This window comes from Watersipora subatra, chromosome 4, assembly GCF_963576615.1.
Source record: "Watersipora subatra chromosome 4, tzWatSuba1.1, whole genome shotgun sequence".
Lineage (NCBI taxonomy): Eukaryota > Metazoa > Bryozoa > Gymnolaemata > Cheilostomatida > Watersiporidae > Watersipora > Watersipora subatra.
The window spans coordinates 36,771,895-36,785,533 of NC_088711.1; the positions used below are offsets into that span (position 1 = coordinate 36,771,895).

Genomic DNA, 13,639 nt, shown 5'->3' on the forward strand with positions numbered 1-13,639 from the left:
GAAATAAAATAGAACATGTACATCAAACTGAAATACAACATAAAATTTTGATTCTGATTCCATGGTTGGCCAGACACTAAAAAATGTACTCAACTTTGAGTTTGAAGCTATCGAATAGCCATTTCATCAATGTTTTTTGCAGTGTTTCTGAACCAATTAACGATTAAGGCTATTACAAGCTATGCTAACTCAACTGATAGGATAAAAGTTTATGATAACTTAAATGCATGGTATAAAAAGCTCTTTCCAAAATGCTATCTGTCAGTTCAATTCTTCTTCCTTTCTCATGACAGTGAAACTCTCTTTCGCATAATTTAAGGTGTCTTTAAAAGATAGCTTTTTAAAAATAAAATACCTAATTCCTTGGAGATAATATACAAACAATCACACAAACACAAAAGGAATATTTTTCATACTGCATATTAAACATAAGCTAAACTAGTCATTACTTCCAATAGCCTACATCACTCACAAATCAAGTTAGCGAGGGTGTAGCATCAGGAGAGCCTAAACAGTATATAAGAATACTTATGAGACTATCAATGCTATTTTTAACTGGAGTTATCCGCTTTCAAAGAACTTTCAGCTGTAGGGCATTATTGACCATAAGCAATAGCACAGGTCAATAGCGCAAGCAATTTATTACCACTATTCTTATATAAGCTGGCTGCATGCTTGATGCAAGGGCTAGTGTAGCACTACAGGCTATTTTTGTACAGTATACAGTATACTGTAGACAGTACACTGTATACTGTATACTGTCATCCTACCATCGACATAATTATGAGTGCTGACTCACTTAAAGATAAACTTACATAAAATTTTAGTAGATTTTATCAGAAAGTATCAGTATTTTTCTATTATTTGCGATTGTTTTTAATGTTTGAGTGATCTGACTGCCAGGATGTTTCAAGATTAAAATCGCTAAAACGTGATCACGGTTAAAATGATTAGAAAAAAAGGTGCCCAGACTTCTCCAAAAAATGACGTCAGTAGTCATGCATATATTTTTGCTAAGACGTGTTGCTGCCTGTCATTATAAGCCATATCATATTATTGTTATCGACAGTGTTTACAGGTGGTCAACAGTTCAACCTGAAATGCTTATAACTTACTTATTTTGCTAAGATACATGTTAGACATGTTGTAGTTATCTTTAAACCACTTTATGTTGGATATTACTACCGACCTTGACACAGTTGACATCAGCTCCGGCCTCCAGCAGACGTCGCACATGCTCACAGCGATTATTTGCAACAGCCAAATGGAACGCAGCAGATCCTTCATGGTCTTTCTGGTGCAAATAATCTTCAAATGTAGACTTTTCCAACTTAGCTGTAAATGTTGTTTTTGGCAAGAATCAATTGTACTGTTTGAAAATGATAAATATTGATGTGCTACTATATCCATCCTTGTATGATACACTAGCTGCATTACCCGTCAACGGGATCAGATTCTTGTACAGCAAGAGGTTTATTGAGAGTTGTCTTTCATACTGTAAAACAACGTCAACTATGCAGTTACATCTCCCTCTCTCCGTCTCTCCCCTCTCTCCCCGCTCCCTCTCTCCCTCCCTCTTCCCCCTCTCTCTCCCCCCTCTCCTCCTCGCTCTCCCTCTCTCTCCCCTTCTCTCTCTCTCCCTCTCTCTCTCCCTCTCTCCCCCCCCTCTCCTCCTCGCTCTCCCTCTCCCTCTCTCCCTTTCTCTCTCCCTCTCTCTCTCTCTCCCTTAGTTCAACGCAACACATGCGGATAGACAACATTTTTAGTTTTTCTGTCGGGCGTATGAAGAAACAGTTTTCGGCGTGTGCCTACTTTTGAGCAGGCGACGTATAGCTGGTCATGGCTGATGCAGGGTGACAGTAAGTCGATAGCAGCTGCTTTCTTTCTTTTCACAATAGCGTATCGCAACCCTCGGAGTACTCGTGAAAGTTCTGTAATAGTAAGTTACAGTAGGCCGACTCAGAGCTGGAAAAAAATTAGTAACTCGGCTGCTGAAGGAAATGAACATGACCCACTATCACGAACAGCGGCAAATCCAACGTTATTAAGTAGTGGAGATGTGGCAATTCATAGACAATACAACATCGTATAAGAAACACTTACCTTTTTGATGTGGAAATTTAGTAGGTGAGAAATGCGTTTTTCCAGTGGCTCCAAGAAACAAACGTTTACGTGACCTTCTCGGTACACGTTGGCAGTAAATATTAATTGCATGTAAATAACTACTCATTAATTTATTTTATTTAATGAATAGTACATTTGTATAGCTGTATAGACACCTTTGTATAGGCCGCAGAACTCAGGAAAGGTGCTTTTTAACACGGCAGAAAATTTGCCGTTTAAAAAGCGTGCTAACAGGGGATTTCGGTTAATGCGCTCGAGCGGTGAAAGAAAAACAACAGAATCGCCACACCTTTATATAAGCCGCTTGGCTCAAATCATCAGAGAAAAGTAGCGGCTAATAGTCCATATTACGAAATTACGATATTACGAAATTATGATAATTAGTACTCATATTAATTCGGTTGGCTTCGTTCGACCGAATGGAAAAAGAAAGACCGCTCTATAATTTATTTACCGTTACTACACATATTAATTCAGTTCGCTTCGTACGACCGAAATTCGTACGACGATAAAAGAAAAGACCGCTCTATAAGGCGGACAGACAGATAGACTAACAGACAACGATTGCCGTTTATATAGTAGATGTATTATTAGATCAGGATATAGAAGTGACACTTCATTAGTATATTGACATCATTAAATAACCCATTATCTGTTAGTTAGAGATGCACTATGTTTCCATGACACGGGAGTTTTGCACATGTTGCGTTAGCATGCGGTGAGGTAAACACATGTTGGTGTTGCGTTAAACTTGCGTTGTTTTAATGGGTATTGACATGTTGTGTATTAATGCAGTTCCTTTGTTAAACGCGAGAACATAGTGAATCTCAACTCTACATAGAGACGCTAACAACACATTAATACCCATAAGTGCAAATGTTCACATCTCTATGCCTCTGATGTCCAATACATCAACATATCAGCAAACAATTAAAGGTTAATATGACAGCACCACATCACTACATACAATATGACATCATATCTACGTCGCATACATGCAAATACACAATAGTGACATTACTGCTATAGCTAACTGTGGGAGTCACAGTGTCCTTGGGACATTTGTTCTGTTACTCAGGCACATTATGTGGAGATATAATAAGCTATAGCTGGTTGTGTCTTTGTTAGCTCTTTCTTACCTCTGTCTAGAGTCAGTTGCAAAATCTTTTCACTTTTCTCAACAGCTGCTAATATCAGGGCGGATTGCTGCCCAATATCTTCTTTGTAAACACTCGCGCCACTGTGTATCTAGCAATACAACAGAATCAAGTTGTTTTCTCATACCCATGGTATATATACTAAACATCTGTACCATAAGGAGGTATATATGGTAGCCAATTATTTAGAATGCGTTGTCATTTATGTATTGTTTCGTTAAAAAACGCAACTACCGTTAACCTTTATTTGAACGCCATAGCATTCTATTTTCCAACCTTTATTTTATGATGGCGTTTAATTAGAGGTGGTGTTCAATAAAAGGGTGGTGTTCAATTTTTCAACTAGCTGTTCTGGGTTTTGGGAAGTTAAATTTCAATTAACGAACAATGAATGATAACATCCAACATAAAATTTTAACACAAAATAATTTAACAAACTATGAACAATAAAATTGCAACTAACATAAAATTATAAATTATAATACAAAAAATATGATACAAGACATAATACAAAATAGTCTGGTGATTAGTAGTAAGTAATAAAATGTTTACTGTAGAAAATCAAATGATCATCGCTATTTCGGCAGTCCAGGTCGTTCTCTAGAACTTGCCCGCCAGCGCCGAGATATAGTTGAATGTCATTTTTATTGACAATGCCAGCATTGGCCCGCGTCTGCTTGAGACATTCCAGTCCAGTCTTAATCGGGTCGTCTGACCTGAAACGATTAATCTTGTTATCCTCAGAGCTGTCTAGACTCTAAAGTGTTGGTTACCCCACGTCCCTTGAACGACCTGATGATTAGCATCTTCGGGTTCGTGCCTACACGACATTTATGTCAAAGATTAGATGTATATATGTACAATCTCGTAGTACTCTGAGGAAGTTTAACTCCCAACTACGCGTAGGAGTGTTTTATTTGGCTACCAAGGCCTCAATGTAGTAGGCTCAATCTCCAGGCACCATGATCTAGGTGTGTTTACTCCCGTGTTTGATGCGTTATCAATGCATTTAATATTAGCCCACAAAACTCAAAGTCCATCAAAATCGCACTAATCTTTTAGTACAATTATGCCTAGTTAGGTACCTTCGATTACTTATATATACTACATGTAAGTAGCTGGTGAATGTCAAAGTGTCGCTCAAATATAGGTGACCTTCAGATAAAGAGTAATGCCCCATTTTTCAACCTTTTTCTTATTGTGGCGTTCAAATAGAGGGGGCCTTCAAATACAGGTGGCGTTCAAATACAGGTTTTACAGTATATGTAATCATCGACTCTGACAATGGATAACCATTAAGATTTGAGAGTGATATAATCTTATATATTTATGAAATTTTCAGGTCTGATTTTGTCCTCTGCTTTAGAAAAAATCAGTTTTGAGTTGCTGCAAAGTTTGCAATGACTACATTAATACGTTAAATAGTTTAACATTATAATTTTATTGAGTAAGATAGATAGCTTAGATAGCTTAGATTTATAATGTTATTGGGAAAGTGAGTGCATTAGATAGCTTAGAATTATAATGTTTTTGGGTAAGTGAGTGCATTGGATAGTTTAGAATTATAATGTTATTGGGTAAGTGAGTGCATTGGATAGTTTAGAACTATAATGTTATTGGGTAAGTGAGTACATTGGATAGTTTAGAATTATAATGTTATTGGGTAAGTAAGTGCATTGGATAGTTTAGAACTATAATGTTATTGGGTAAGTGAGTGCATTGGATAGTTTAGAACTATAATGTTATTGGGTAAGTGAATGGCGCAAAGCATTTCTTACTAAACTTGTTTAAAATTTATTTTAATGAACTTCAAAGTAAATGGCTGCTATATATCCAAATAAATAAATTAATTTTTGGAAATTACTAAGAAGTTTGATTATGATATTATTTGCAAGAAAGAAATTGAACTATGTGAGTGGTAGAGATGAGACCATGTTAGTGGTAGAGATAAAATCATGTTAGTGGTAGAGATGGAGCCATGTCAGTGACAGCAATGATATACAACCTTACAGGATAGATGACGAGCATCATGTGGGCGGAGTTTAATGATCGAGCTCTGTTGGGATGAACCCAAACACGGCACCCGAACAAAGAAATATGCTGAATTTGTAAATTTATAAATATTTATTATTTATATTTTATTATTTATATTTATTTATTATTTATATAATTTATGATTATTAGTAAACTTGTAAATTTACAAATATTATGAACAATAGTGATTATTTTACTGATCTGTTGGTTTCATTTTGTTGTCAAACAAATATAGTTGCCCAATATTGTCACTGTTATGATCAGTCAGTTGCCATCCACAAGCATTTGGGATATTTATAGTCGCCATTGTGTAATAGCTCAAATTTGGTTTTATATTCAGGTTTTGAGTATGAAAACTACACAGCTTTGTTTGCTGTCTCATCTTATTGGCCAAGTGAAACAATATGACAACGATGAAAGACTTTTTCATTTTATATTAGGGGTGGCAAAATATTGATAAAAAACTAGAGAAAAAAAGAAGTTGTTCGGGTGATTTCGGTCAGGTAAATTATATTTAACTTTAAGCGTATACTACGACCCTTAAAAATCTCAAAACTGATAAAAATAGGTAATTTGAAATGTTTTATTTTTCATGGATCTTAGTATAGTGCTAAAATTGAAAAGGGAAAGAGAGAATTATGTGTTTGCTGGTTACAGGTTTTGTTGTTTTGCACTACTATCCGCAAATCAGTTATTATCTATGATCGACGCATATAGGTAATAAAAATGTAGACCTAAAAACCTAACAAGGCAACGTGACTACCCCACGAGAACTGTGTTAGCACCAAAACACAGGCTAGCACAACCATAACAGAGCTCAGTCATTAAACCCTGCCCATATGATATCCGTCGTCTATCCTGGGGGTTTACATCATTGGTGGCAGAGAATGTGCAAAACTAAAAAAGGATTTACAAAAGAAATATTTATTTTTATATATTTAGCTTTAAGTTTATTGATCCTCATAAAATAATCGCTTATTTTCATTGGCCTACCGGGTTTCTACCAAAACTATTTCACAATTTTGGAAAGCTTTTGCCTTAATACTTGCACTAATATTGCTGAGCTGTAAACATTGTTTCATACCAGCAACTGGCACATCTCATAGGATCCACTTTTGATAGCGAAATGTAGGGGAGTTGAGTTACTTCTGCTTTGGATATCCACATCGCAGTGGGGTTGGCTGAGTAACACCTGCAGGTAAACAATCTATATTACAGTGGGGCTGACTGAGTAACACCTGCAAGTAAACACTATATATTACAGTGGGGCTGACTGAGTAACGCCTGCAAGTAAACAATCTATATTGCAGTGGGGCTGACTGAGTAACACCTGCAGGTAACCAATCTATATTACAGTGGGGCTGACTGAGTAACACCTGCAGGTAAACAATCTATATCACAGTGGGACTGGCTGAGTAACACCTGCAAGTAAACACTCTATATTACAGTGGGGCTGACTGAGTAACACCTGCAAGTAAACAATCTATATTACAGTGGGGCTGACTGAGTAACACCTGCAGGTAAACAATCTATATTACAGTGGGGCTGACTGAGTAACACCTGCAAGTAAACACTCTATATTACAGTGGGGCTGGCTGAGTAACACCTGCAAGTAAATACTCTATATTACAGTGGGGCTGACTGAGTAACACCTGCAAGTACCCAATCTATATTACAGTGGGGCTGACTGAGTAACACCTGCAGGTAAACAATCTATATCACAGTGGGGCTGGCTGAGTAACACCTGCAAGTAAACACTCTATATTACAGTGGGGCTGACTGAGTAACACCTGCAAGTAACCAATCTATATTACAGTGGGGCTGACTGAGTAACACCTGCAGGTAAACAATCTATATCACAGTGGGGCTGACTGAGTAACACCTGCAGGTAACCAATCTATATCACGTTGGGCTGACTGAGTAACACCTGCAGGTAAACAATCTATATTACAGTGGGGCTGACTGAGTAACACCTACAGGTAAACAATCTATATTACAGTGGGGCTGACTGAGTAACACCTGCAGGTAAACAATCTATATTACAGTGGGGCTGGGTGAGTAACACCTGCAAGTAAACACTCTACATTACAGTGGGGCTGACTGAGTAACACCTGCAGGTAACCAATCTATATCACAGTGGGGCTGACTGAGTAACACCTGCAGGTAAACAATCTATATTACAGTGGGGCTAACTGAGTAACATCTGCAGGTAAACAATCTATATTACAGTGGGGCTGACTGAGTAACACCTGCAGGTAAACAATCTATATTACAGTGGGGCTGGGTGAGTAACACCTGCAGGTAACCAATCTATATCACAGTGGGACTGACTGAATAACACCTGCAAGTAAACAATTCACATTTCACTGTGACTGAATTGGGAATGTATGCAAAACAAAAAATTTAATTTGATAAGCTGGTTGTAGAAATAAATGGTATAATGCAAACGGTATAGCTAGCAAATGTAAAGTGACATTACGCAAGTCCTTCATGATCTAACTAGTATATAAAAACAACAGTAACCTTGAAAGTGAAGAAAACTGTTTTTCAACAGTAATATATGCCATCGAAAATATTTGTGCATAAAATACAAAATATCAACTCATCACATAGAGTGAATGTGTATCAACTCATCAACAGAGTGAGTGTATATCAACTGACTACATGGAGTGAGTGTATATCATTATTATCAACTCACCAAATATAGTGAGTGTATACTAATTCAGCACATAGAGAGTGTTATATTAACTCAATGCATGCAGCGTGTATATATCAACTCAATACATAGGGCATGTATATATCAACCACATGGAGTGAATCAGTTGCAGTATAATCATACGTACCTCAGCAATTTCTTTATGTGCTTTTCTGGCAGCTAAATGTAACGCTGCATTGCCCTTGCCATCCCGCAAGCTCATTTTGGCTCCATGGTTCAGCAAAACCTTCAAAATTGCTTTTCTCCGATGTTTAGCCGCCAGATGTATTGCAGCATTTCCTTCCTTGCTGAGAATGTTAACGTCTGAAAAGGAGATCAGAATAAGTCTCTGATTAGTCAAATGCCATGCTTGAAGCTCATCTATATATACAGTGCATGTAGATGTAAATATTTGTTTGTTGATTGGTTTGTCATATCTCTAGTTATAGCAATAAAATATGCGCAAAACACCACTTTATGCTGGAATTGAACTCACATACACTGGTTTTGCAAACAGACACACTAACCTTTAATCTACTCGGCCACTTTGCCCTACTATGGAATAATTGTGGACATGCTTATTACACCTGCCAACCTTTAACTGGCTAATATTCACATGCTTCAAGCTTTATCTAGCGCGTTCGAACTACTAAAGGAAAATATGCGCCCAAACAACTCTAAATTGCTATAAATGTGTGTATATTTAGCATATATTTAATTGATTTCATAGCATACACAGAAATAAACAAGCACTTTTATTTAAAGGTTAGTATGGCAAATGTTGTATAAGTTGATTGAAAATAAATTTTCTATCCAAAAGCTTTTCTTATTCTCCATGCAACACCGGGCATTCAGTAGTACATAATAAAAGAGTTTGTTAATAAGAGTTGTCTTACCATAGCTTAGCATGTGAAACTTAACTTTGTTATAAGTTGTCATATATTGCAATATGAAAACAAAGCAGAATTGTAAAACAACACTAAATATATCACTAGCAGCAATCCTTGTTGTGTAAAAGACATTTGATCAGCCGGCCACAGGTTATTGATGGCCATTGATAGTGTTTAGGTACGGTAACAAGCGATGATGGTACTAAGGGTCAGTAATTAGAACATACCAGTCTTTGGATGTTTAAGGAGGAGTTCAACTACTTTCAAGTGGCCATGAGTTGTAGCTATATGGATGGCTGCGTCACCTGACTCAGATATTAGGTTTATATTCAGCCTTTTTTGAGAGAGCAGACATTCGATTTCTTTGCAGTTTCCGGATTTAGCTGCCTAATGAAAATATAGTAGAAGTACTTAAAGTTCTGCTATAAAGATATTGTGGCAATTGAAGTAACACCCTAACACCTAACCATTGGTGATGAACTCTAGCAAAAGTACCATCCAAGCAGCGACATAAAGTTACAGAAAGTATGTTTGCTATAGTGTATTAAAATGCTGCAGTTGTCTCCCTCTCTAGTGATCAATGTACATGCAGTTGTCTTTTGTATCACAGACATGATATGAGGCATAATGGTAGTGACATCAATTTCAATATAGGAATGCGTGTCATTTTTTCTTTTCACAAGCAACTGTATGAGAGCAAACATTTCAGTAAAAATGTAATATACCAAACAGTAGATCTGCTTTGTATAACAGCAATATACCAAAAAGTAGGTCTGCTTCGTATAACAGCAATATACCAAACAGTAGATCTGCTTTGTATAATAGCAATATACCAAACAGTGGTCTCCTTTGTATAACAGCAATATACCAAACAGTAGGTCTGCTTTGTATAACAGCAATATACCAAACAGTAGATCTGCTTTGTATAATAGCAATATACCAAACAGTGGTCTCCTTTGTATAACAGCAATATACCAAACAGTAGGTCTGCTTTGTATAACAGCAATATACCGGATGCCATACCAAAATGCCATAGTTCTATACATGTAGATTGGATCTGTACAGACTGCTGAATGATGCGTTTTTCATCCATTTGAATATTTACATAGTATTAAGGAACATAGAGGATAAATCAACATGACATATAAATGCTATTAATTGCATCAGTGAGCCTAAGACTGAGAAACGCATCAGCAGGGATGGTGCAAGACCAATGATGTCATGATATTCACAACAAAGATTAGGCAATAAATGAGGAACTAATGACATCAAAGCTTTAATCCCTAACATGTCTTCTTTATGCACATGATTTAGTTGCTAGTAGTTGAGAGTTAGTATTTGCTAAGTATTAATAATACACTGAAGAAGCTAGACTGTGAACAGAACCCTTTGCTATTCCTCACTACCAAAAACATAGCTGACTCTGAATAACAGGCTTTTCTACCCCTTTTCTAGCTATAACATATTACAAACTGGTGATGAAACAGTAAAAATGAACTAAAACATGAAAGTGTTAAAGCCTTAGGAGCGTGAACAAGACCTGTAAAATATTCTCATGCCCCAATAACTCAAACGCTTTCTTCTCTTTGTTTTTTTCCTCTCAATCCTCGCACTCTGCTCACACCTCTCCTTTTTCTCATTTACTTTTGGTTTGGAGTTCTCTTTCTAACTTACCCACCCATTCTTTCACTTTTCCTTTCTTCCTTTACCATTTTCTTTGACTACCCCTCTTTATCTTTTTTTTTCTCTCTCTATTTTTCCCTGTCTCTTTCTCCCTCTCATTGTCACTCCCCTTTTTTTTCTTCCCCTTCTCTCTCTTTTTGATTTTTTCCTTTTACCTCTGAATGAGTAGCCCCTGCCCAAGTGCCTCGTAAAGACTGTTGTAGGAGGAGCAATTTACCACCCCATCTACTAACAACTATGGCTAGGTTCCTGCATGATTTAGTGCTATTTAAAGGGTTTAATTATATGATCTTCGGGGAGTCTTAGGTTCTTTCAACTACATGTATTTATTTTACTAATCAGCCCTTCTATGTCTTTGGTTGGCTCACCAGTTATTATTTTACTATCTACAAGAAACTGCACAAGGATGTCCTAAACAGACACTCCTGACCCAAATAAAGTGCAAGAAAAGCACAGTGTGTTGCACGCAATTCTGGTAGATCACCAACGATACCCAAGGAGTAGTAATGGGTAAAAAATGGGACAAGTTGAATCTGAAAAAAGATTTGTCATGTCATTGTGGAACTTCTCACAAAATATGCTTTCAAAATAGTTTTATGTTCTATGTCAACTATGTTTATTGTGAAACTATATGGCTATAGCGCTATTATATAGCTGACTACCACAAACCTAAATAAGCAAGTTCTTTTACACATGTAATTAAATATGCAGTAATTTGGACTCAAATCTCTTTGGTAAAAAACCTCATCTTTCGCACCTTTTCTAAGCTTTCACTTATTTCAGTTTGGGCACCTGGCTGTGCCAGAAGTACGTTTAGTATTACCTCGTGTCATGCTCATAACGCATTCCTTCACATACATGTATATGTATGTTATGTTCAGAGCTAAAGGGTGGTAGTGGGTGTTCTAAATAAAACTCATACATGATACCAATGGAGGCTCACCTAGCACCTAACAGTGGGACATTGTATTGTCCCAGTGTTAGGTGCTAGGTGCTACATTGCATCTTAACAGAATTAAATCTCACAATAAAGCAAAAACTTAGCTATAATTGTTATCTTAGCTTCTTTGCTATATTTATTGTTGCTCCCAACAATAAATATAGCAAAGAAGTATAAATCTTTGAAAAATCATGTTTCAAATGCTACTAGTTACTGGTAGCATTTGAAGTGATAGGACCTTTCTTAAACTCCCACCTCTATTCCTTACTGCCGCCTTGACTACTGCTAGTGACTGATTCCTTTGGCTATAGAATCTGTGCACTCTCAGTTTAGGAGAAAAGGACAACTAGGGGGATGGTTTAGGAACGTCCCCCCTACACTCTACCTAAAGACAACAGAGTCTCTAAACACTTTTTACTTTAGCATCTGAATAACTTTAAGGTGAGCTTACCGTCTGTAGGGTTTGCAGGTCTGTGCAGGTCCCAATGTTTACTTTAGACATGTCAAGAATCGTTAGTGTGTTGGAAGTTTGATTACCTCCAACAAATTGACTCACATCGTTTTTTGTTCTAGACATATCTCAGTCTATGGTTAACTAGTACTTCTCAATACTAGCTGAAAGAGGTCCTGCTCATATAGATGAGCAGTATGTACGGACAAGAAAAGAAAGCGTGCTGCGTAGATTACGTGAATGTATCTAGCTGAAATGTATAGGCCACCCCACCCAGTTAAGGATTACAGTGTTTTGCTTCATTGCTTCACGCCTATTTGAAAGCACTCATTCTTGAAAGTGTGCATAGTTATATTTAAAACAGCTTAGTGCACCAGCGCCAGTCAAACCTACTTACAATCAACTCAACATACACATTTTTTAACATTACATGTAAAACTTTAGCAAATATTTGCTCCTCTAACCAAAGTAATTTCATATATACAACTTTAAAAGTTTCTTAAAGCATTGTAATGTCTTGAGTTAATGCAAAAAAAATTAAATGTGGAAAACATAAAAATAACAAAAATAAACTAAATTAGTTAATATTTGACCTAATCTAGAGAAGTCACACATCTTTCTCATCTTCTCTTTCTCCAAATCTAGTACTTTCTCATCTTCTCTTTCTCCAAATCTAGTAGTTACCAGGAGTACACTTCCATTTTTGTGTCCCTTCAACAAAGTGACAATAACACACATTTTTATTAGTTATTAATTTAGTCGTTTATATTTAACATTTTATATAGTCGTATCTAATGCAACTGTTTGGTTGTTACATGAAGCCACCATGAACACTCCTGGTAAAATCTGGTAAGAAACAGGTATAAGTTAAATAAATAAGTTAAATAAATAAGGTCAGAAACAAATTAAATGAAGTGCAGTGTATACTTATGGGATTATTTGCTCCAACATACAATACAATTGTTTTGGCATATGAAGAATATCTCAGGCTGTTGCACACAGAGTTTGGTCTGTCGGCCTAAAAGTTTATATACACACCAGGATATATATAAATATACATCTAGGATATACTAGAAATATAGATATATAAATATACATCTAGGATATACTAGAAATGACTAAAATAACCGTGAAGCGAAAAAAGAGAATCGTTAAGTTTAAAGGTGGGTTTTTTATTCTACTTTAGCCATTGCCAGTTTTCATCACTATTATATACTAATGTATTATAAAAGGAATATATACAAGGTACTGTATATATATATATATATATATATATACTGTATATAGACTATATATATACTGTATATAGACTATATATATACCGTATATAGACTATAGTGTATATATACATGTATATGTGACTTCTACATCCGAACTGACAAGCATGTCCTGGCAAACCAACCAGATATAGTAGTGGTAGACAAGGAGAACAAGAGGGCTACTATAATACATATAGCAGTACCCAATGACTACAATATAGCCCGCAAAAAATAAGAAAAGGTAGAGAAATATCTCCCTCTTGGAGAAGAGATTGAAAAATGCTGGGATGTAAGAACAACGGTTATTCCAGTAATCATTGGGGCACTGGGCGCAATAACACCGGCGCATAAAATGTGGCTTGCCCAGATACCGACAGCAATCAACTCAGGTGAGTTGCAGAAAAGT

At 36.4% G+C, this 13,639-nt stretch overlaps 1 protein-coding gene across 1 annotated transcript in view; it reads right to left on the bottom strand.

The window, feature by feature from the left end:
- The window catches only part of LOC137394207 (transient receptor potential cation channel subfamily A member 1-like), a 43,641-nt gene that overhangs the window by 28,576 nt on the left and 1,426 nt on the right, over positions 1-13,639 (bottom strand). Inside the window, exons 2-6 of the mRNA XM_068080927.1 lie at positions 9,128-9,287; positions 8,159-8,334; positions 6,400-6,507; positions 3,264-3,372; positions 1,190-1,335 (exon numbers count right to left, since the gene is read on the bottom strand). Of these exons, the coding sequence (XP_067937028.1) occupies positions 1,190-1,335; positions 3,264-3,372; positions 6,400-6,507; positions 8,159-8,334; positions 9,128-9,287 (699 nt within the window). The remainder of the gene's footprint in view (positions 1-1,189; positions 1,336-3,263; positions 3,373-6,399; positions 6,508-8,158; positions 8,335-9,127; positions 9,288-13,639) is intronic.